Source organism: Lipotes vexillifer, unplaced genomic scaffold, assembly GCF_000442215.2.
Source record: "Lipotes vexillifer unplaced genomic scaffold, Lipotes_vexillifer_v1.1 scaffold438, whole genome shotgun sequence".
Classification (NCBI taxonomy): domain Eukaryota; kingdom Metazoa; phylum Chordata; class Mammalia; order Artiodactyla; family Lipotidae; genus Lipotes; species Lipotes vexillifer.
In genome coordinates, this window is record NW_006784126.1 from 371,228 (window position 1) to 394,542 (window position 23,315).

Sequence of the window (23,315 nt, forward strand, 5' to 3'; positions counted from 1 at the left end):
ATATTTGAATTATATTAGTGAATATATGTTAATCATATATAGTGAATATGTATTAGTTTTGAAACCGAAAAAATGAAAAAAAGAATGTCTTATGACTTGTATATACTCAAAAGAATTTGGAGGGCTTCAGGAGCCTTTATATTCAAGGCTGAATAAAAGTTGGTAAGTTTCGGAAGCTTGGTTGATGCATTTTTTTGATCTAAGAACAGTCTACATATTCTCTGCCTCCTGACCTTCTCACCTGGACGTCTAGGTAGCATCTTAAATCTGCTTCTTTCCCAGCCTTCCCCATCTCGGTAAGCGGCACCTCTGGGTACCTCCAGTCAAAAATTAGGGGTCATCCTTGTTTCTTCTCCTTCCTTCTTCCCACATATAAAACCCACCTCTTCAGATTCTATTGACTCTTCCTCCAAACTAAATCTAAAACCTGCCCACGTCCCTTCAGTTTTACTACTACCACTCAAGCTTGAACCCCTGGGACCACTGTGTGACTCCTGTCTTCTGATCATGGCCCTCCTTTTTTCTTCTTTTCATTCTCCACACGGTAGCCACAGTAATAGACACACACACGTATATATATTTTTTCATATCAATCAGAATATGTCACTTTCTGCTTCAAGCTCAAGTAACTTCTATATAAGTTTAGTATTAAATCTGAGCTCCCTCTACTGACCCATAAGGCGTTCACAGCATCTGGGGCCTCATGTGATCTCTGTTGACCTCATTTTTCTGTTCTGGGCACTACAGTTCAGTCACCCTGGTTTTTACTTGCTTCACCAAACTGAATAACCCTCGCCTCGCCCCCTTCTAGGTCCTTTCCAATAGCTGCTCTCTCTTCCCGGACCTAACTTCCTCCTCACTTTCCATGGCTGGCTCCTAGCTGTAGTTTATTTCTCAAAGTAAGTCTGTGTCTCAGTGGTGACTTTTCTGATCCCTCAACCCAAAGGCTTTCGAATCTGTGTCTAGAATCTCTGTTTTATTTTCCTATAAGCACTTATCAAAATATTTTTGGTTATATTGTTATTTAAATTTTAAAAATTGTCTGCTTATCCTGCAACTCCACTATCCGTTTGATTATAATAAGGACTTATACTGTCTATACTGTACAATCGTGTGCTCTCAGCCCTACATCAGGGATGAGGAATAGTAGCCATGCAATGAAATATGTGTTGGAAAAAAAGGAGAGGCAGAAGGAAGGGAGGAAGGGATGGAGGAGGGAAGGCAGGAAGGAAGGGGCCTTCTCTTCAAAATTTATTCCTTTCATAAACTGGTCATGGAAAATTAAGAGAAGTCATCTAGATTTTTTTAAAAATTAAAATGATGGAATACGGTGAAAGTAAAGTAACATCTTATGTCAATGGTAAGATTTGGAATTGTTTTTTCCATTGAAGCCTATTGTTAGAGATCGAGTCAAAGTTTTCATTTTACACTTTATCTGATAATTCTGTAATCATAGCAAAGTCTTAAATGACCTATATGAAAACTAAAATGAGATGATTGGCTGTGGGAGAAAATTCGGGATGTATATTTCCAGAAGGTGGCACTTGAAGGACAAACAGATTGCTCAGGTGGGCCCCTCATGGAACGCAAGCCAATAGGGCTCACATTTAGGCGTTCTGGCAGCCATTTAACAGATCCCTTCTTAGAGCTAGAGAGTTTCAGTTTTATCTGAAGTGGTTTCTGGAAGGCAAGCCCCTTCTGTTTTGACATTCCTCTCAAATTTCCAAGATTAGCGAAGAAATAACATTAAAATCAGCTTATACTGAAATCTGAAGATTATGTTTATATAGTTTGTTTATACGGTTTTATGGTTTTTTAGGATCAAGGATTCTCTTGAACACAAAAATATCTATTATTATACTATCAATATTATTAAACTACCATAACACTTATTATAGAAATGGATATTACAAACAGGAATGTTGGAAGTAACGAGGCTTTTGTGATTTAGAAAAAGAAGAAAAACTACAAGCACCTGTTGAAGAAAATGATGACGGATGGTAACATTTTTCTCAGGGTCCCTCTGCAGCTGTGCTTACATTCAGTTCCCCAGGCTGAACCGGGGTTTATTCATATCTTTTATTACACCCATAAAGAGTTTTCACTTCATCCTGTTTAACACAGCACCGGTCAAAGCTCTTTTCTGTTAACAGAGATTTTATTCAAGAGAGGAAATAAAAGACTGACAATGAGTGAGAACCAATTTCACATCTGTGTAATCATGTTTTTTAACGAGAGGTCGTAGCAATCTTGTGGATTATCAAAGCTAGTGTTTTTGGTTTGTTATCTTAGTTTCAAGGTGGCAGTCAGTACTCTGGCTACCATGCGAAATGCTAATGCCAACTTCTGCTGGTGCTGTCTTTACTATTGCTACACAGCATTTTGAAACCTCAGTAATACACTTTATCATTTATTTCAAAGCATAACATGTTCAAAAGGAAAAATATCCTGTGAGAATATGCTTCAGAAGTAATATTTTATTTATTTGAATTTTATTTAGTTATTTATTTATTTATACAGCAGGTTCTTATTAGTTATCCATTTTATACACATCAGTGTATACATATCAATCCCAATCTCCCAGTTCATCTCACCACCACCACCACCCCAACTTTCCCCCCTGGTGTCCATATGTTTGTTCTCTACATCTGTGTCTCTATTTCTGCTTTGCAAACCAGTTCATCTAGAAGTAATATTTTTATGACACAACTGCAGGTTAATTTTATTACCAGAGTCTACTTATCAACTCAGTTTTCAAAGGTAACAGCTAATATTTTATCTTTAAAAAGTATAAACAAGGTTAATACATGATTAATATAATAATCCGCAATAAAAAAATAATACCTCAATGACAATTCATATTGAAGCTGATATTTATGCAGATATTTGAGTTAGAATATGATTGAAATCCACATAAAACCATTTATCTAGGGAAATGTTACTTCACATTTCACTTTATAGAACATTAAAAATGAATAAGTACAAAGAAGAAGGACTTCTGCATACCAGCTTTTATATTTACAGTTAAAACATCTACATATTTTTATTCTTTTTTTTTTTTTTTTACGTGGGCCTCTCACTGTTGTGGCCTCTCCCGTTGCGGAGCGCAGGCTCCGGACGCGCAGGCTCAGCGGCCATGGCTCACGGGCCCAGCCGCTCCGCGGCATGTGGGATTTTCCCTGACCGGGGCACGAACCCGCGTCCCCTGCGTCGGCAGACAGACTCTCAACCACTGCGCCACCAGGGAAGGCCCATATTTTTATTCTTAAATGCTTACAAAATCTCTAGAGGATCATGATTCTCTGAATCCTCCTCAACCCTCTTGCCCTTATAAAGTCAATTTTTAATGATACTTAATCGGAACCTACTTTTATTTATCAGCATTTTATGTTACATTTATAATTTATAAATATATTTAATACATATACAATGAGATTTTTATAATGGCTGTTATTTTTATAATGAGACCATGACAATGAGAGTACACTGTGATCAATATTTCTATTTTTTTAATTTATTTTTATTTTTTAATTTTTTTTGCGGTACGCGGGCGTCTCACTGTTGTGGCCTCTCCCGTTGCGGAGCACAGGCTCCGGACGCGCAGGCTCAGCGGCCATGGCTCACGGGCCCAGCCGCTCCGCGGCATGTGGGCTCTTCCCGGACCAGGGCACAAACCCGCGTCCCCTGCGTCGGCAGGCGGACTCTCAACCACTGCGCCACCAGGGAGGCCCTCTACTTTTATTTTATAAGTCCTGGAATATCAAACACTACAGCAAGGTGGCTGAGGAATGGCCTTTACCACGGATGTACAGTGAAGCTGCATCTGGCCCCACTTGCTAAATGGGATGCGGAGTGGGAAAGAGGGGCAACATTTTGTTCGAATTCTAAGGGTGAAAATTTGATAGTAAAACTGATCTGGAAAATTTCCTTAAATAGCCCATAAGTACTATACTGTATGGTTTTGTGAATATAAACTTCTAGGTGATGTTATCAGTATTCAAATTCTTAATTGGTCAATGTTTTGCTGTTAATTTCATTCTCCATTTTTTTTTCCCCTAGAAGATGATAGTAACAAAATAAGTATTCCATTTAATTATCACCTTGTATAACATTTATCTCTTTGTCAGACTGTCAGGAAACCCTTAAACTCGATAAATATACTTTATTTTTGGTTTGGCCGATCCGCAGGATAAATTCTCAAGATTGTTCTCTGAGTGACTCGCTTTCTTTTCCTCCTTCCTTCTTCCTTTTTTCCTCCCTCCCGTCTCTCCTTCTTCCCAGGGAGAATAATTGAATGATAAGAAATTTGAGACCCGGATTTTTTTTGCCTTTTTCTCTCCTCTTGCCTCATTTAATTGTGCTTTTAAGGTTTGCCAATATGCCATTTCTTACGGTATAATATTGACACCATCAATCCTGTGTTTGATTATAGTTCATGTATCTTCTTAATACAGGCTGAAGGAAGCAAGTAGGTGCTACTGCGGGATATTTTGCTCCCGCCAAGTTAAACTGTTCCTTTACCACAAATATGTGAATATCGGAGGATAGGTTATGGGTCCTTATGTTTTAGTTTCAAGATTATCCCTGCATTTAGATTTAGCAAAAGGAAAGGCAGGATTCTTCTTTCAAAATTGCACATATTTAATGAGGCTCTGCAATATGCAAGTCCCTCCATTAGGCACTGAGGATATAAATTAACATCAGAAAACATTCTAAAATAGGGTTCCTTTTTCTAAGATATGTTTTTTTTTTAAATTTCTTTAAAATAGGTAGGGAATACCATCCTAGTGTAAAAGGATTTCAAAGAGCTGTGGCATGTATAAACTCTTTTTCTAAATGTTGATGTCAGTTTCGTAAGATTCATGTCCATTTAGGGGCTAAAAGGTCATAACAGCGTTCCCAAATTTCAGTGCCAGATGTGTCTGCATCACACGTCATGCAGACCCAAACTCATTCTAGCATCTGGTTAAACACCTTCCACACCAGGTCTTAACCATATGTAAATATAATTGAGAGAAAATGGGAAAATAATCTATTGTTCCCTTTTTTGTTCCATTTACAATGTAAACAACTTTTCTAAAGGTATAAATTTATAACTGGATTAACAGGACTTGCTGTCTATTTCTAGGCAATTACCACTGGTTGAGAAGATAATGCTGTGTGTAGAATATACTGCATGCAACACGGGAATGGAAATAGAGGAATAAAAATTCAGAGAGGGAATGATCACTTCCAGTTGGAATGCTCAAAGAAAACTTCGTAGAGGAGATAGAATCATGAGTCTTGGAGAGAAGGAAGCATTTCAGTGGAGTTGTTTCAGTGGGTGGAGGTAGTGGAGTGGATATTTCAGTGGGTTGAAGAGAGTGGGGAGTTAAAGAGGAAGAATGAACAAAAGCAAAGGGCTTGAAAAAGGTAGATTATTTGAGGGGAATAATAAATAGATAATAAGAGATCATGTGGTGAGAATTTTTTTTTTAAGTCTTTATTGAATTTGTTACAATATATCTTCTGTTTTTATGTTTTTGGTTTTTTGGCCACGAGGCATATGGGATCTTAGCTCCCAAACCAGGGATCGAACCTGCATCCCCTACATTGGAAGGTGAGGTCTTAACCACTGGACCGCCAGGGAAGTCCCATGTGATGAGATTAATGATAGACACTCTGGAAAACCAGGTTAGGCTAAATTCTAGAGAAACTTGAATCTAAATTATAGAACCTTTCACTCTATACTGTTGAATAAAATGTAATGACACATTGAGAGTGATTTTCAAGGAAGACCTTGACAAAAGTATGAGGTGATAGAATCTGAACTGAATGGATGCAGAAGTAAAAGCTGGGTTATTTTTTAAAGGAGGAACTGATAGGAGCAGAGATTATCTGTGGAGGTGTGAGTAGTAAAGGAAGAAGTTAATAAAACTGTGGTTTTGAATTTGGATGGTTGGGAGAATGGCAGTACCAGGAAATAAAAATCCTTATAGATAAAGGGTGAATACAATTTTGGATACATTGCACGTGAAAAGACGGTAAGACTTCCAAGTGAAGGTATCCAATGGACTTTTGGGTATGTAATCCTGAATACAGGTGATGATTGGAAACTCCTGGAGTAGATGAGATTCCCAAAGGATGAAAGATGAAGACAGTGTAGTATAATGCCAAGGACAGAAGTTCCATGACCGTAGTTAGGGAATGGGAATAACAGAGACAAACTGTCACAGGCGGACAACCAACAATGGAACCTTCTGGAAGTGGGGAGTAGGGACATCCTTGCCTTATTCCCAGGACTTACTTGTTCCCAAACTTAGTGGGGAAGAATTCAGCCTTTCATCATTAAGTGTGATATTAGCTATAGGTTTTTATAAATTCCTTTTATAAGGTTAAGGAAGTACCTTCTGTTGCTAGTTTACTGACTTGCCGTGGATAAATGTTTTAAATGGATTTTCTACATTTTTGAGATGATTGTATGATTTTTTTCCTTTTTAGACTTTGGTATAATGAATTGCGTTGATTGATTTTCTAACGTTAAATCAACTCTGCATGGTCATAATATCTTTATTTCTTTTTTTTTTTTAACATCATTGAATTCTACTTGCTACTACGTATTTTTAAGAAAATTTGCAGTTAGGCCCATGAGAGATATTGATCTTTTTTGTAGTGTCTTTGATTTTGGTATCAGATTAATGCTGGCATCAAAAAATGAGTTAGGAAGTATTCCCTCCTCTTTTATCTTCTGGAAGTTTGTGAAGAATTGATATTATCTCTTCCTTAAATATTTGGTGAAATTCCAAGTGAAAACACTTTGACTTAGAATTTTCTTTGTAGGAAGATTTTTACCCATAGGTAGACTATAGGGCTATTCAAAGTATCTGTTTCACTAAGTTTTGCTGGTTTGTGTCCTTCAGGTATTTTGCCCGTTTCTCATCTAATTTATTCAAGCTTTTTACATCAAAATGTGCATAAAACTATTAACCTCTTAATGTTTGTAGGATCTGTTGTAATATTTCTTGTTCATTTCAGTTACATCTATTTGTTTTCTGCTGGCCCCATTTACTCTTTGTTTTATATTTCTCTTTTCCTGCCTTATTTTATTTATTTATTTTTTTAACATCTTTATTGGGGTATAATTGCTTTACAATGGTGTGTTAGTTTCTGCTTTATAACAAAGTGAATCAGTTATACATATACATATGTTCCCATATCTCTTCCCTCTTGCATCTCCCTCCCTCCCACCCTCCCTATCCCACCCCTCCAGGCGGTCACAGAGCACCGAGCTGATCTCCCTGTGCTATGCGGCTGCTTCCCACTAGCTATCTACCTATCTAGAGCTATCTACCATGTCTCTCTCTCGCTTTGTCACAGATCACCCTTCCCCCTCCCCATATCCTCAAGTCTGTTCTCCAGTAGGTCTGTGTTTTTATTCCGGTCTTACCCCTAGGTTCTTCATGACATTTTTTTCCCTTAAATTCCGTATATATGTGTTAGCATACGGTATTTGTCTTTCTCTTTCTGACTTACTTCACTCTGTATGACAGACTCTGGGTCTATCCACCTCATTACAAATAGCTCAATTTCATTTCTTTTTATGGCTGAGTAATATTCCATTGTATATATGTGCCACATCTTCTTTATCCATTCATCCGATGATGGGCACTTAGGTTGTCTCCATCTCCAGGCTATCGTAAATAGAGCTGCAATGAACATTTTGGTACATTTTGAACACTTTTGAATTATTCCTGCCTTATTTTAGATTGATTTTTTAATGATTCCATTAAGTAATATTATTTAGACTAGAAAGAAGGCAAGATGTGAGCTCTCATGTATCATAACTGAAATTCTCTTATGTATCAATTTTCTGAATATTGAACACTCAGTGGTTTACATGAGGCAGATGAGCTCAAGGGATTTTCAGTAAGTCCTGAATGAAGTTTCTCCTGCTTTCTCATAGCTAAGTTATCTGAAAAGCCAGAAAAAGGTGGAATAACTGAAAGGAATTGGTTTGGTGAGTGGAAATAAAACAAATGGAAAATTGGCAAGCCAGCTGGATATTTTGTGGGACTAAGGTTTTGGAAACATATTTGCAAGACTAGATTAATTATTTTACTCTTTGAACTGATTACATTTTGTACTTTTGTTTGCAAAAACTGTGACTACTTGAATCACGTAATGAAATGTGAGCTTCGTGTAAAGGCACAGTTAGTTTATCTAAATCCCTTATTGTCCACAGGCATTGTTATTTCATTTACATACTGAAATCTATGTGATCAAAAGTGGGAAAACCATAGTATCATAGGAATATTTCATTTGAATTGCTTCCACAATCACAGCTGTTGGTTCTCAGAAAAAAATGTTGGACAAACCCTGACTTCAGCAGTAGAAGAGGTAACATTTTATGTGAAAAAAACTTGATGAGATGATTTTGTAGCCAGAAAGATAGAAACTAACCCGTCCTTTTCCAGCAGTGGCCACTATGATGTAGAACAGTAAAGAAGGATACAGGCTTGGATCTGACTGCCTAGGTTTCAATACTGGCTTTACCACTTACCAGCTGTGTGACCCTGGGCAAGATGCTAACCTCTTTGTGCTTCATTTTATCTCATACACTTGATCTGAAGATTAAATAAGTTAATACGTGTAACATGATTAAACTGTAGAATGTACACAGTAAGTTGTAGTTGTTACCGGAGTGAAAGAGGTTAGTTAGGCTCTGTGCATTACCGATAATGTGGGGTCTGAACAGTATCTAGATCTGGTACCCTGGATATCAAATTTACACACACTTGATAGCTAATTTAAAAAGGTGCTAGAAGGGAATTCTCTGGTAGTCCAGCAGTTAGGATTCTGCACTTCCACTGCAGGGGGCACGGGTATGATCCCTGGTTGGGGAACTAAGATCCCACATGCCGCACGGCCAAAAAGAAGAAAATAGATGCTAGGAATAGAAATGCCAAATACCATCCATTTGAGTATGACAGTTATAGACAATTTAAAGTTCTTCTCTTGTACACTGTATTTTCTCTGTCAAGCATGCCATCGTTTCTTCAAATGTTAATTTTAGTGTTAGAAAAACTAATTATAATTATGTTTCAACATGTATATTCTAAATCAAGTCTTTGTGATCATCAAAAATAAAATATCCGTATGTACTGAAAAACCAGTATAATTACGGCAAATTTTGTGTCTCCTGTTAGTGATAAAAATTAACAACGCGATTTTTATAACTCTCAACCTAGAAAGCTAATGGTAAAAAGCATGGAGAATATTTTCGGGAAAAACCAAACTCTCATTGCAGAAGAGGGAAGGAGATTGGCATTGAATGAGCTCTAACCATGGTTGGCAGTTTTTTCCCTCATATACTATTTCATTTATTTATCTTTCAAAATCCACAAAATAAGTATGTGTCATCTCAATTTTATTAATGTTAGAACAGAAGTTCAGAGTTTGACTTCAACAATTCGTCAAGACATTTCAGAGTAGAGCTGTGGGTCAGATCCTAGTCGTTTGATCTCAAAGCCCACGCCCTCTCCATTGCACCTGTCTGCCTCCCAGAAGTGGTCTTACACCATTGAACAAGCTTAGTATGAAAATTATAGCTGAACCACCAAAACAAAACATCCCTAGCTTCTCAATATCTTATAATTCAACTAGTGTCATTTCTTTCCATATTTTTCCATTGCATTTCACTTTAATAAACATATGCCATTAAAGCTCCTACTAAAACAACCTATAATCTCAGGATGGGTCTCCTTGCTTTTAGGAGTGCAGAAGGGAAGCACCACAAGGTATAACAGTGGAAAAGTGCTGACCCTGGCCCTGGTCCTGGTGTTGCCATGAACTAGTTATTTCATTTGGAGCAAGCCATTTCACAGTGTTGAAGTTCTTTTCATTTGCAGAATGAGGAAAAAGTACTCAGCAATTGTGAATATTCATTCATTCCATCTCTTTCAATGCTCTGTGATACTATAAATCCATTACTGCCTTTTCCTGAAGGTCCAGAAGTTCAAAATATGGACCAGTTTCCTAGGGAACTGACCCTAGTCCCAACTATGGAGTATCCCATACTCCAGCCCCTTGGAAATTCCCAGGACTTAAAAAATGACTATAAATACAGGGTTTTGTAATAAGCAAACTGAGAATTAATTTTTAAGGTGATATATGTATACTCTTAATCTAAATTATTTTCACCCTGAATTTAGGACATCCTAATTTTTCTTTTTCATATTTTCCACAGGATTATTTTACAAATGCAAATAGAGAATTGAAAAAAGATGTTCAGCAAGATTACCACCTAGAATATGCCATGGAAAATAGTACACACACAATAATTGAATTTACCAGAGAACTGCATACATGTGACATAAATGACAAGAGTATAACGGTAAGGAGTCTATCAGTGAATGCAAGCATGAATAGAGTGTACATTTACAATTGGGAAACACTTTACAGAATAAAAAGAAACAAATATTTTAAAATAACCGTTAACAACAAAGTCACATAGTCTTCTTTGGAATATTTTTGAATTCTCTTTAGAAGCCACAAAAAAATCTAAGGCTATAAATTTCAGTGAAGGCAATTTTTGTGTGAATCTAAAATTTTGAAGAGCTGTTTAAAGTGTGTGAGGTTTTACCTATAAAAGGTTTCAGCTTCTTTATAAAGATTTAAAATAGGTAATAGATAAAGGTTGGAAAAATTGTATTACACAAGAGAGAATTATGATACTGGATATTAGGCTGTAATTCATCTGAATTGTAACTGATTCATTTTTGTAAATTTCTAAAGTCAAGATGAATAGTAGACTGTTGAAAATTGCCTGTCAACATATTATACAAGATTTCTTATTGTCAGACATCATGCAAAAATTAACATCTTTGTGCATATGCAAATTAGGTATTTAGAGGATCTAAAATTCATGTGGTACTTTGAAGGTTTTCATGAATTTCTTGAATCAATTTCATTTTGTATAGACCAACAAAATTATCGTTTTTATTTGCTAAGTCAAAGCTTTAAAAATGGGAATGTAAAAATCTGAAGCAAATTTGATTAACATTCAGCCTAAAGGGTAAAAGAGGAAGAAAAAAAACACATGCAAAGACATGGACCACTTTTTGATGTAATACACTGTGCAATTATACTTTAACTGGAGTAACAATTATAGTTGTTTGACTTAAGAAAGAATATAGCTTTGAAAATAAATAGCTTTTGTTTATTATTTATTTTCAAAGTTCTTATTACAAAGATCTGGCAAAGTCATCTTTATCTGTGGGGGGACTGAACTGTTTATACCCCAGCAAACCCTCCCCACTGCCCCACTGCCCTTTGGGCAATCTCTCATTTACTAAATGGAAACCGATTTCACTTGACAGTGCTTTCCCTAGTTGGGATACCCCAGTCCCTAGGAAATTCCCAGGATTCATAAAATGACCATAGATAGATTCTAGGATAATAAACAAACCTAAAATCAGAAGTTCCTGCTGCATTTCCACTTTCTGTAAGTTCATACATGTGAGTGGGCTAGTGTCTGGGAAAAATCTGTTGTGAAAATAAAAATCCTGACCTGGGAAGTCATTTTAATTTTCATTTTATTTATTTGTTTTCCCTAAAATGTTCCATGGCATAAAAATAGGTTGTAATTTTCCCAAACCCCTGCTGCTTAACAAGAGTATTTGCTTGGTAACTACTAGTTTGGAGGTTTAGCATGACAATGATTTACCGTTGCCGTAAGCATGAAAGCATAACTACTAAATCAGTTGTCCTTCATTCTATTTTGGAACACATAATCTTGCATGGGGGAGATGATTTCTTCCAAAAAGGAACTCACCTATTTGGATTGTTAATGACTTAATCAGGCTTACACAGTTCATGTGAGAGACCATACTGATAACTCCAAATGTCATTATTCTCTTTTTTGAGATACTATATCCTGCTTTGAATGGAGTTCTTTAAACTCAATTCAGTGGTAAGGAAAGTGCTCTCATGAGACATAATCATGCCCCTGTCTGATCACCAGGAGAGCACGGTGAGGGTGATCTGGGCCTACCACCACGAAGATGTGGGAGAAGCGGGTCCTAAGTACCACGAATCCAGTCGTGGTACCAAGAGTCTGCGGTTACTGAATCCTGAGAAAACCAATGTGTTGTCTACAGCCGTACCATACTTTGACCTGGTAAATCAGGACGTAAGTTTTTTTTCAGGTTTTTATGGTTCTAGGGGTGGGTTTATTGAAAATGCATAATGGTTTTTAAATTATTGTTTTTAATAGAATGTCAAGAGAATGTGACTTTTGTCCCCCTCTCCTTTTTTTTTAAGACAGGTCCCCATCCCAAACAAAGGTACAACATATTGGTGCCAAATGTTTAAGATTCCTATGCTCCAGGAAAAGCATCATGTAGTAAAGGTATGTGACTCACTCACAGGCTAAACTTAGTTTGTATGAACAGAGGAGAAATTGTTGTTCTTAAAACAAAAATAATATAAAATTTATAGAAATGATTTTCAATTATTTAAAAGTTACCTAGAGAACAAGGAACTGGCTTATCTGACCCACACACTGTCCTAAAAGTCACTGAATTTAGTGAGAAACTCGGATTGTAGCTAGTATTTTGTGTTTTGTCTCCTAATTTTATATGTTTAAAGGTTAAAGTTTTGGGGTGCATTTGTACACCTCTGGTTATTTCGTAGGCAACAATTCAACATTTGGAATGGTTGGAATTGCAATTTAAAATAATATATTTATGTGTCAATTAATTCTATCCGGGAAGTTCACATTCCCCAATGTTGTTTGAGAATATCTGCTTCATTGAAAATACTGGATATTGTCATAAAAATAACTGTTACAGTATATTTTTGAAAACAGGAAAACAAGAAAATTGTAGTGAATTTCTACAGAGTTGAAAAACACAGAATGGGGTAATAAATAAAGCCTAATTTGCCTGTGGCATCTAATTCCCTCCCACCTCCTCTAGGGATAGGTCTCCCAAGACTTTTGCCGCTAGTTAGTGACTGAACAAGTATTTTTAAAAATTTACAAGTCCTTGGCTCTGTGCTAGGAATTGTTTGGGCAGTTCCACGGAGGCTGAATATATGTTTCATGCTTTCAAAGAACCTACAGTGAGATTGTAGGAGACGTGACCAAGACACAAGAAAGAATAAGATAGAATTAAATAGTGCACACAAAATACTGCAGACATTCAGAAGGCCAGACATTGCCGACTTTTTGTCCTCCCCCAGACTACGTAATGAAGGAGTGTGGATGTGAGAAAGGGAGAAACTTCTAGATTCTGAAATCTAGAGGTAAATGTGAGGGTTCAAATAGCAAGATGGCTCTTTAACTATGGGGTCTCAGATAAGTCACTCTGGGGTAGCGCTGCAGGCCCCGTTTCCTCATCTGTAAAAGAGGGTTATTCGTCCCACTTTTCCTACCAACCTCAAACCATTCTGACAAAGATGGAAACACTGAGCACATTCTATAAAGTGATTTAAATTTGTTAATTTCTAATGTATTTCTCCAGTGGCACAGATCTGCCTTTTGTTTACAGAATGATTCATAACTACTTAGAGAAGCAAGAGGGGTAGGTTGAGGGAATGTTTATTGAATTAATAAGTAGTCCTAAATATTTGTAGGATATTTTTACAATCAGAAGACTTACCAACAGTGTGACTGTGGATGAGTCAATTCACCTCCATGCAATGTTAGTTTCTATTTCTTGCATGTGAACGGGGAATGCAAATTCTATTCTTACATACTTAATACAGTGCCTGGATCCTTCCCTTAAACCAATGAAAAGTCTTTCTCAGAAAAGAGAATGGTATATTTATACATACTGTGTGTCGTATATTACTATGTGTCGTTTGCAGTAAATTTAACTGGAACCTGGCTTAAGGGTCAAATGTAAAACTATAGGTCAAGCAAATGTTTCACAAACCAGGTTCTTGATTCATTTTTCAGCAAATGTTAATTGATAGGAAGTAAAGTCCTTAACCACTTACATGAATGCATTTTTATTCTTGTTTTTATTAATGCTAATAATTAAGTTGAATGAAATAAAAACAGGTGTCTACACTTAAGTGATGGCAGTATATGTTCTCACCCTCTATGTAGGGTATTTGCTTAGTACCTCATCCAAGAAGTCTTAGCTAGCTTTCCCGTCACAAGCATATCATAGTAAAACTCTGATACATGTGCATCTATTATCTAAGGGTGTGCTTGGAATTAAGTACTTTCAGGTTCACATTGCTGTCTTCATAGGTTTCAAGAGGGATCTCAGTGACTGGAAAGGCTTTGGAGCAGTTTTTGTTTTGTTTTGTTTTGCTTTGGTTTTTTTTGCAGTGGTTGGAGATCTGTAAGATGACAAAAATTCTTTACCCTGAACAAGAGGGGATTTGAGGGAGGGGCGGCAGGTTGGAGAGCAAGGCTTATACAGACTTTCGTTCTTGCAGGGCAGAGGGTTGGTAGCTAAAATTTTAAACTCTTATTACTCATGAATACCACTTATAGACTAGATTCCTGAGCTTGTTGGTAATCCCTAAAATATTTTAAGTCATTAAGTATTATGAAACATTTAACTCGCAAATGAACTCAAATAGGATAATATACAAAAAAAACAACAAACACAAAAACAAGAGAAAGCTCTATTGGGAAAATAAATTGAAAATATTTAGATGGTATAAATGTTGAGATAGTCTTTCAAAAACTGTTTTAATTTGCAGTTTACAATAAAATTTTAATAAATGTTTAAAGTGGAATTCATAGATTTCTAATTTACCTTAAGAAGTTATCTAATTTCCATTCTCTTTTCCTTAGCAGAGATGATTTCTAATAATTTAAGAAAAGTGTATCTTCTTTTCATAGAACCAAAGACTCCTATATTTCAAAAATCCATTAGCTAAGTGCTTCTCCTTATTCCTTATTTTATATCCCACACATTGGCTGCATGAAAAAGCCTTTTGTTCTCTGATACAAACAAAAAGTGCTTTCTCAGAAAAAAGAACATTGCTTTTATATTGTATTATGTTGTGTGTCATTTGCAATGAGCTTTAAGAACATATTGATTACACTAGTATTATGAGAAATCAGTTGTATTCTCTGGACTCTGTTTCAAAGCAAATGTTTATAATTGAAGTTTAAACATTGATAGTGTTGCCTAGTATACATTTCGTAGTTGTAATAACTATAAAACTAAGCAGGTAAATAAAATATATCGGTGGTTTCAATAAATACATTTAATAGAAATGACTAAAATTCAAAATACTAATTACAGCTTAAATTTTAATCATATAATGATAAAAATGATTTACTACTAAAGTACAAAATAATAAGGTAAATAATTTCTAAAATTATAACAAAGATAATTTTATCCATAGGAAAGATGGGATTATGATAGAAATTATTAGTCATTCCAATTTACTTGTGACTCCAGTTTATTGATTTGTATTTTGATGCTTGCAAAAAATGTCTAAAATTATGACTTGAAAATGTTGATGTTGTCAGATGACAGATATGGAGATTGTGAAAAAGAAAATTCTTGGTAAATTATATTAAAACCACACTTCTCATATTAGATCATCTCTGTGAGTCCCTCTTGAGACCCACCCTCCAGCCCATCTCCTCATATTTAAGCATGACCCTATTTGAGCTTTGCTAAATATGTGATATTACTCCAAATTTAAAATTTTTAGAGAAAGTGATTCTTTCCACTCTCTTTAGTCTATATAATATCATTATCCCAACTTATAGTAATGCTTGGATATACTCTGCTAGAAGCTGGGGCTGTCAGTTGGTTTAACACACTTTTTATTTTTCTTGAGGAGCTTTTAATGTCAGGGGATTTTCCCCATAGATGAACTAAACTTCTAATTCATCTGTTTAAATCTGATGTGTCTTAATCAATTTAATAAATAGTTGTTGATGGCTTATTATGTTAAAGAGGAGGAAAAAGGAAAACAGCCAGGTTGAATCACCATCCTTAGTCATCTCCCCTTAAAAGAGATGACTCCCTAATAGGGAGGCAGTAGGCGGGTTCTAGGCTTTGATGGGCCAGGGTTGAATCCCTTCTTTCTGTTAGTCACCGAACGGTGGGAAAGTTATTAATCACGTACAGCTCAGTTTTACATGGGAATGATACTTTCCTGATGGGATTGTTTAGACTAAAGTTTAAATAGCAGGTTTAAAAAATTTTTATTAGCACTTGTTACAGTATCTAACACAGAAGAGTCTTAATAAATTGAACTACTCTTATCAGTCCATTCATTTTCAGTTTTGCTCTCTGAATGACTTTTCATTGAAAACTACTATTTTGTGTGAAGGCCCAGAAAAGGACAAACATCATGCTAGAAGGTTGACTATTGCTGAGTTTTAAGAGAGGATGACTTTTACTAGTTGTGCGATCATAGGCAAAGAGTTCACTGTCCTGTAGTTCAGTTTCCTCATCTGGAAAAAAGGGTATAATAGTTCTCACCTAATAGGGTTGTTATGACCATTAAATGAATCAAAGGCATTTAATATTTGTAAATATTGGCACATAGTGTTTGTTAAATAAAGTAACTAAATAAAATTATGTTGATCACTCGTGATACACAGTTGCTAATCTGTTAAACATCTTGTTAGGTTTCTGGGTTTCTGAGGGATTCCAAAACAGCCAACCCTTTCTAGACAGTCAGAGTTCCAAATAAAACAGAGATTGTTGCTCATTTCATTTAGGGAGGCCACCTTGAGAACTCTCTGCTCAGGCGAAAGATGAAGTTGTGTGAAAAAAACACTCGTCATTCTCCTCTTCAGCAATCTACACGAGAAGTGAAATGCTGTGCTTTATGCTTGTTACTGGACAGAACATCTTTCTTGCCATGAAATTAGATGCCGCTGTTCTTTTCCATTGCTGGCACTCATACATCTGAGTGATTTAATTTGGGGAATGTTTCCTAGGATAAGAAAATCTAAGCACAATTGACACTGAATAACCATGAAATGTCCTTGAAGCCAGAGTACTGTATAGCCATGAAATAGTCACTCAAAAATTGATTTTCCTATGCTAGACACACGGCATGAACCTTTGACTGTATATACTAAATTAAATGAACACTGCCGTCCAGTTTCCCTATTATGTTCATTCCTTCTTCTTTTTGAAATAGAAGGACGCCATCAAATGGAGAAATTTAGCATTAACACATTCTGAAACGTCAAGTGTGAGAGTGGGTTTCTGTTTCTGAAAACGTGTAAGACTTCAGGATTGAATTTAGTAAAACTTGGAAATTCTCAGTGTCAAACTACATGATTTGACAACTATTAGAATGATCTCTTCTCAGTCCGTGTACCTTCTTTTTTCCCAGAAATGATATTTCAAACTATATTTTAGTTGATGTGATCTTTTGCCCCCTGATGGAAATAGCATTTTGGTTTGTCATCAGGATGCATTTTCACAGACTCCATGCTTTAGTTCTCATTCTTTCATTGTGTGTTTCACTTTACTCTGTGGCAGACTAGTAGGTGTTATTGACTGTTGACTGAACAGTTGTTTGTATTTTCACCCATTTTCAGTCCAACTCTATAGTACTTTTTTGGGTTTCCTGATGTTTCCCTTTTATCTTTTACTAATTCAACCATATTTCCTAAAGGCAAACTTTAGCTCTTCAGATAGATCTATTTAGTATGTTGAAAGAAATTAGCTTCCAAAGTATGCTTCATGTAAAAATACTTTCCATTCCTTTTAAATACTTTGCAACACTATATGTGGTTATTAAATTCTTAATACCAATGCATGACCACTGGCACCTGTGGATTTTATCACTGACAAAACAGATGATTTTTGACCTAGAAAAAAATCATGCTGTAAAAACATAAGAATCTTCTTCTTTGGGAATTTTCATCCAAAAAGTGTAAATAACAAAATACCAAAATAATTTTACCCTTATGTCCAAGTATATCTAAGAATATCTGAAGTGTTGTACAGCTTTTATCTACCAGAGAAGAGGCGAAATTACTTGGGCATTTACTGTGGCTGAAACTATAACTTTGAACAGAAGAGAAGTTGGTAAGAGCACCGCCCCTAGCAATAATGAGTTGACTCAAATGAGCACATTTAAAAAATTGCTGACTTAGATTGTTCAGTGCTGCCAAGTTCTTTCTGATCCTCGTGGGTTATACTGACTTCAGGGAAACATTGGAGATTGTCGAGCTACATGGGTGTTCTTAATAGCCACTTGAGAGTGGAGGTAATTGAATTCACTTTGAAAGCATGTCTTTTCATGGAAGTGATTTATTGCTAACTCTGTCACTAATTAGCTTTCTGACCCTAGAGAAAGTACTTAACCCTCACCATGATCCTCAAATTCCTTGTCTGTGAGATAAATGGATTGGGCCAGATGATTTCAATTGGCTCTTTTTTACTTCTAAATATCTATGACTTGCTGAAAACTAAAAGTGAAATCTGTGCTGGGGTTTGGATGCCCTGTGGTGTGACTTCCTGATACACTTCATTCTCACTATCCCTGGGTATGCCAGGGTGACAGTGCTTAGGACCCCACTGCCTCCCTTAGTTAAAAGCCCTCCTTCTTGAAGTTAAAAGTCTCCTTCTTTAGTCCCTCGGTCACAGGCTCTCTTAGCATACATTCTGAGGCTTAGGTTTCCATCTGTAAATGGGGATAATAATAGTACTCGTCTCAAATGGTAACTGTCATTATCAAATGAGATAATATCTGTAGAGTTCTTATATGTTTGGCATATATTAGATAGCTCAATAAGTACTAGCTATATTCCCAATTTACACTGGTTTTTCAGGTACCTCTACATCTTGGATATAATCCAAATAAAATAACTCTAAATAAACAGACAAACAACTAAATAACTCTAAATCTTGGGAATAATGTCCTTTTAAAATAAGGATAGAATCAAGAGTGCCAGGGTGAGGAAGGCTTATAGGTTGGCACAGCGCACAGGATGGACTCTAGAGACAGGTAGGGGTTGTGTTCTAACTCTGCTTTTCATTAGCTCAATGACCCTGGGCAAACTAAACTCTCAGTGTGCATCTTCCCTTGTGAGGTAGGAAAAACAATTTCCAGGGAAGATGAAACGGTTACAAGTGAAGACACCTGTTGCATAATCGGCTCATAATTGCTTGTTTTCTTCTCTCGATGGGGATTATAGAGATGGATGACTATAAATTCATCTAGTATTTTCTCATACTTAAAGTCAGGACCGCACTGAAACCACGGTAGGCAGTAAGTCTCTATGTTATTTTGACGAAAAGATTCCCTGGGAATTAGATTTCATAGCTTGTTTCCATTATTCTAAACCAAAGGAAATTTAAGCTAATTTCCTCCTGTTCTGGCTAAGTAAGGATAAAAACCAGCTGGTGACTAACCTCTGGGAAATATTCTTTCACATTCTTAGGTCACCCATTAGCCTTCCACTCTATGGCCTTAAATAATCTTCAGCAGACATTAAAAGATAGTTATTCTTCTTTGTTGCTCTCCTACCACCCAACTCTACCCCCAGTCTAGTACATCTTTTTTTTTTAAGTAGTTCAAAAGGTTGGATGACAAAACTGAAAAGCATTAGCCCATCTGTTGATAATTATTGGCTATAAAAATTGGTAAATAATTAACAGCACTTCTATTGAAAGAGTACTAAGGTGTTTAGGTTAGATTCTAGATGTTGATGGCACTATAGGATTAAGAAGTGTGGTAATATTAAGATACGAATGACTTTTACTTACATAAAGGTACGTAAAATAGTAAGTATACTTAAAAGTAAGCAAAATACTTACCTATTTTTTTGCTACTTTAATACATTATCTTGTTGAATTTTTCACAGCCTCCCTTGAGGTAAGTTGAATTACCACCACTTTCCAGATGAACGCAGTGAGGCATGGCAGGCATAAGTAACTTGCTTAACATTGCACAAATTCTGTGAAGCAGAGCCAAGATTGAACACAGGTCTTCATAGCAAAACTAGTGGATCTTTCTCTCTACAATACTACTAGCCCAGGACTTAGGATTTTTCTAGGTGATATATATCAAGGAAACAATTTGAATAAGTTACTCAGTACCCAGGCTACTTTTATGTCCTATAGAATCAGTGCATAGACATAGGGCTACATGAGCAGATCCCACTGGAACCTTCCAGAAATATCAGTATGAAGATCCTGGGAACTGACTTAGACCTGGTTGGATGGCATGTAAGTACACAGAGGCCTACTGTTTTCGCTCTTGGGGATTGGAAATGCTCATGAACAAGAGATGACACCTATAAAGTTTCATTTGTGATTTAGGAAGTCATTTAAATACGATTCGATTCAGGCTGATTAGGTGAAAGATTATGCATATGGATACAAAAGGGCACAGAACCGTTAGATCTCAGAGATGATGTTAGGGAGACAAGAACTTCAGTGGAAAGAAGGTAGCTTGCTAATCTGATTGGGCATGTCTTGTAGCATAAGGATCATTGGAAACAAGCCCATAGCCTTCTCTATAAGCTGAGTTACAGTCCTCTTTGGAGTTAAGTGAAAATAATGGCAATGACCTATTTTATTGCCCTTCACTGGCAATGTGAGAAAAAATACTAACATTTCCATTTGGAAGTTAAATGTATGGCAAAGTGCCTAGAGAAAAGTACCCTAAAAACGAGAAGAGCCATGTTGTTGGAGAGAGGTCTTGAAGTGTTGATATCTCCGAGTGGCCTAAGAACCAGACTGAGTGTGGGTTCTAATCCTGCAGTAACCATTGGTCAGCTGATCATTCATGTGGCTGCACCACAGTGCTTCTCAAGAGATTGAATTCATGTTAAAAACACAGTTCAAAGACTATAAATCTGTATAACCAAGAGGTTGTTCTAAGTGATCTTTAACCCTTAAAATTCTATGACTTTAGTGAAATATTGAAATTGATAAAACTGGAAATGTATAAAATAAATCGACACATTCATACAATTTATAAAATAAACTGTAATAAAAAGATACTAAAAATTATAAAAGGAATGAAGATAATTTGTGTGTGTGTGTGTTCTCATGGGATATAACATGCCAATTTTATTTTGATGTGTATTTTCAATGTAAAAAATTCTATACTTTTCAAAACAGGATGACATCCATTATTTCCTTTTTAATGCAACACTGAAATTTCTTATAGTTTTTATGAATGGAGCTTTTAGTAATTAGTAGAGAAAAGTATATATGTGATAGACACTTAGTTTAAATAAATCAGTTATTTACTATTCAAGTTTATCAGGCTGCACAGTTGTGTTCTTTAAAAATCAAGCCTCTCAGTGCATTTAAAATGAATGTATTTCTACATCAGAAATTCAGATTATACCTGAGTTTAATAATATATCTATTTTATGAAGAAGAATATTACACTCACATATCAAAAAAGTTATGGTTGAGTCTTGCTTCATTGAATAATTATATTTTTCTTGACTCCTAACCTAGGGTACACATTAGAACCATGTGGATAGAATTTTTAGGGATGAAGTCCAGGCCCTTACGTTAGAGGCAGTTGTTGCTGTCATTTGGAAAAGTTCCTTAAATGATCTTGATATGAACTCTGTGGTTGAGAATCACTGTTGTATATGTATTAAAATTTCCCAGGAGACCATACTTAAGTTATATTTTATGGCACCTAGTAAAATGCTCTTCATACTACATAGCATCGGTGCATATTTTCATAGTAATACACTGTTTTATTCAACAAATGTTGTAAAAATTGAACACACATCAAACATCTACTATTGAAACGCACTGTTAGTTGTCTGCACATGAAGATTTAAGCAATTTATGGTTTTGAGATAGTTTATTCCTGATGCATTGCATATTTTTTGTGGAAGTGGAGAGGCGAAAACACCAGCTGTCCCCTGGAGCCACAGCTGACATTCATTATAAAATTTCAACATGAACTAATTCAGATATATGGGATACTTTCTTCTAGGAAGGAAAAAAAGACTTATGTTTTAGGGAAATGTACACCTTGAAGTTAACTCTATACATTAATGCTTACGATGTAACGGATCCATTTTAGAAACTGTATACGGAAGACCACCTTCCTGACTTTTGAATGCATTCCATTACCAACAAAGAGACATCTTTTCATCACTGAAATACCACTGAATTGCTCTATGTGGAATCTTAAATATTGACTAATGGCCAGACCATGTAAATAACTGTTATTGAGTACATAAGAGCTAGAGCCTTTCAGCCTTTTAGCTTGGCGTGAGAAGTCCTGAGAATGTAGGAGAGGCACTTTGTGATATGTTTCAGAAATCAGATGTGTACTTAATACACAAAATGCTTAATCAGCTAGAAATATACCTTCATACTATCCTCTAAATCACAAAGAAGAATCAATGAGTGTCTAGTGAGTGTCCACTTCAGAAAATTCTGTGTCTTTTGTCAGATACAAGGCAATATAAGACATAACCTTTCACCCCAGTGACCTTCCAATCTAGATGGGGAGAAGAGATGCACACATGCATAACAGAGAAACCCCAGAGCCAGCAAGCGAACATGGTGTCAAACTACAAAGTACAGGCAGCTGAGGCAAAAAGAAGGGAGAGAGCAGTAAAGTTTTGGGCACAGTCCCATGCTGTATGGAAAGAATCATTTGGGGAAAGTACAACCAGATGGATCTTAGGTAAGGATCCAGGTGTGGTGAGGATGACCAGGAGGCAACCTGCCTGTTTATGTGCTTCAGCGCCAACATAAAACGAGATGAAAGACAACATTTACTGAGAACACTGTACATTCTGTGAGTCATCAATCCTCATAAAAAAACTCTAGGTAGTAGTATTATCCTCATTTTAGGAAACTGAAGCCTAGAGAAGTTACATAACTTACTCATTGCTGATAATTCTCCTGTTCGTATACTTTTCCCTGAGGAAGAAATGTCTCAAAGAATCCTTGATGCCCCGGCCAACATCTGCCTGTGCTAGAGCTAACCAGCAGCGGCTGGCTGAACTTTAAATTCATAGTCATGTCAGATTAGAAGGCAGAATCCCTGCAGTTACTTGTTGTCAGGGTAACTGCATTTTTTGATCAGAGAATGCCTTGGGCATACTACGCCAAAGTCCCTAGTGTCAAATACTGAAAGGGACTGTAGACTGTGGCCTTCACTACCTAAATGGGGTCACTGATTTTATCTTGAATGATACCATTGTGTAGCTTTATCCCCAGTCATGAACTTATAGTTTTACTTAATGTTAGAACTCTGGCAAGTTGCATCATACACTCTAAAACAGAAACCAAGGCATCATACACTCTAAAATAGAAACCAAGGCTACCTCTTAATTGCACACATATGCATATAACCATTTAGTTCTTTAAAGAAAAGCTGCAGACAGT

The 23,315-nt window shown here is 36.2% G+C and overlaps 1 protein-coding gene across 1 annotated transcript in view; it reads left to right on the forward strand.

Moving 5' to 3' along the window:
* MOXD1 (monooxygenase DBH like 1) overlaps positions 1 to 23,315 on the forward strand; it is an 82,762-nt gene that overhangs the window by 14,384 nt on the left and 45,063 nt on the right. Inside the window, exons 2-4 of the mRNA XM_007456549.1 lie at positions 10,226 to 10,372; positions 12,002 to 12,169; positions 12,305 to 12,388. Coding sequence (XP_007456611.1) covers positions 10,226 to 10,372; positions 12,002 to 12,169; positions 12,305 to 12,388 — 399 coding nt within the window. The remainder of the gene's footprint in view (positions 1 to 10,225; positions 10,373 to 12,001; positions 12,170 to 12,304; positions 12,389 to 23,315) is intronic.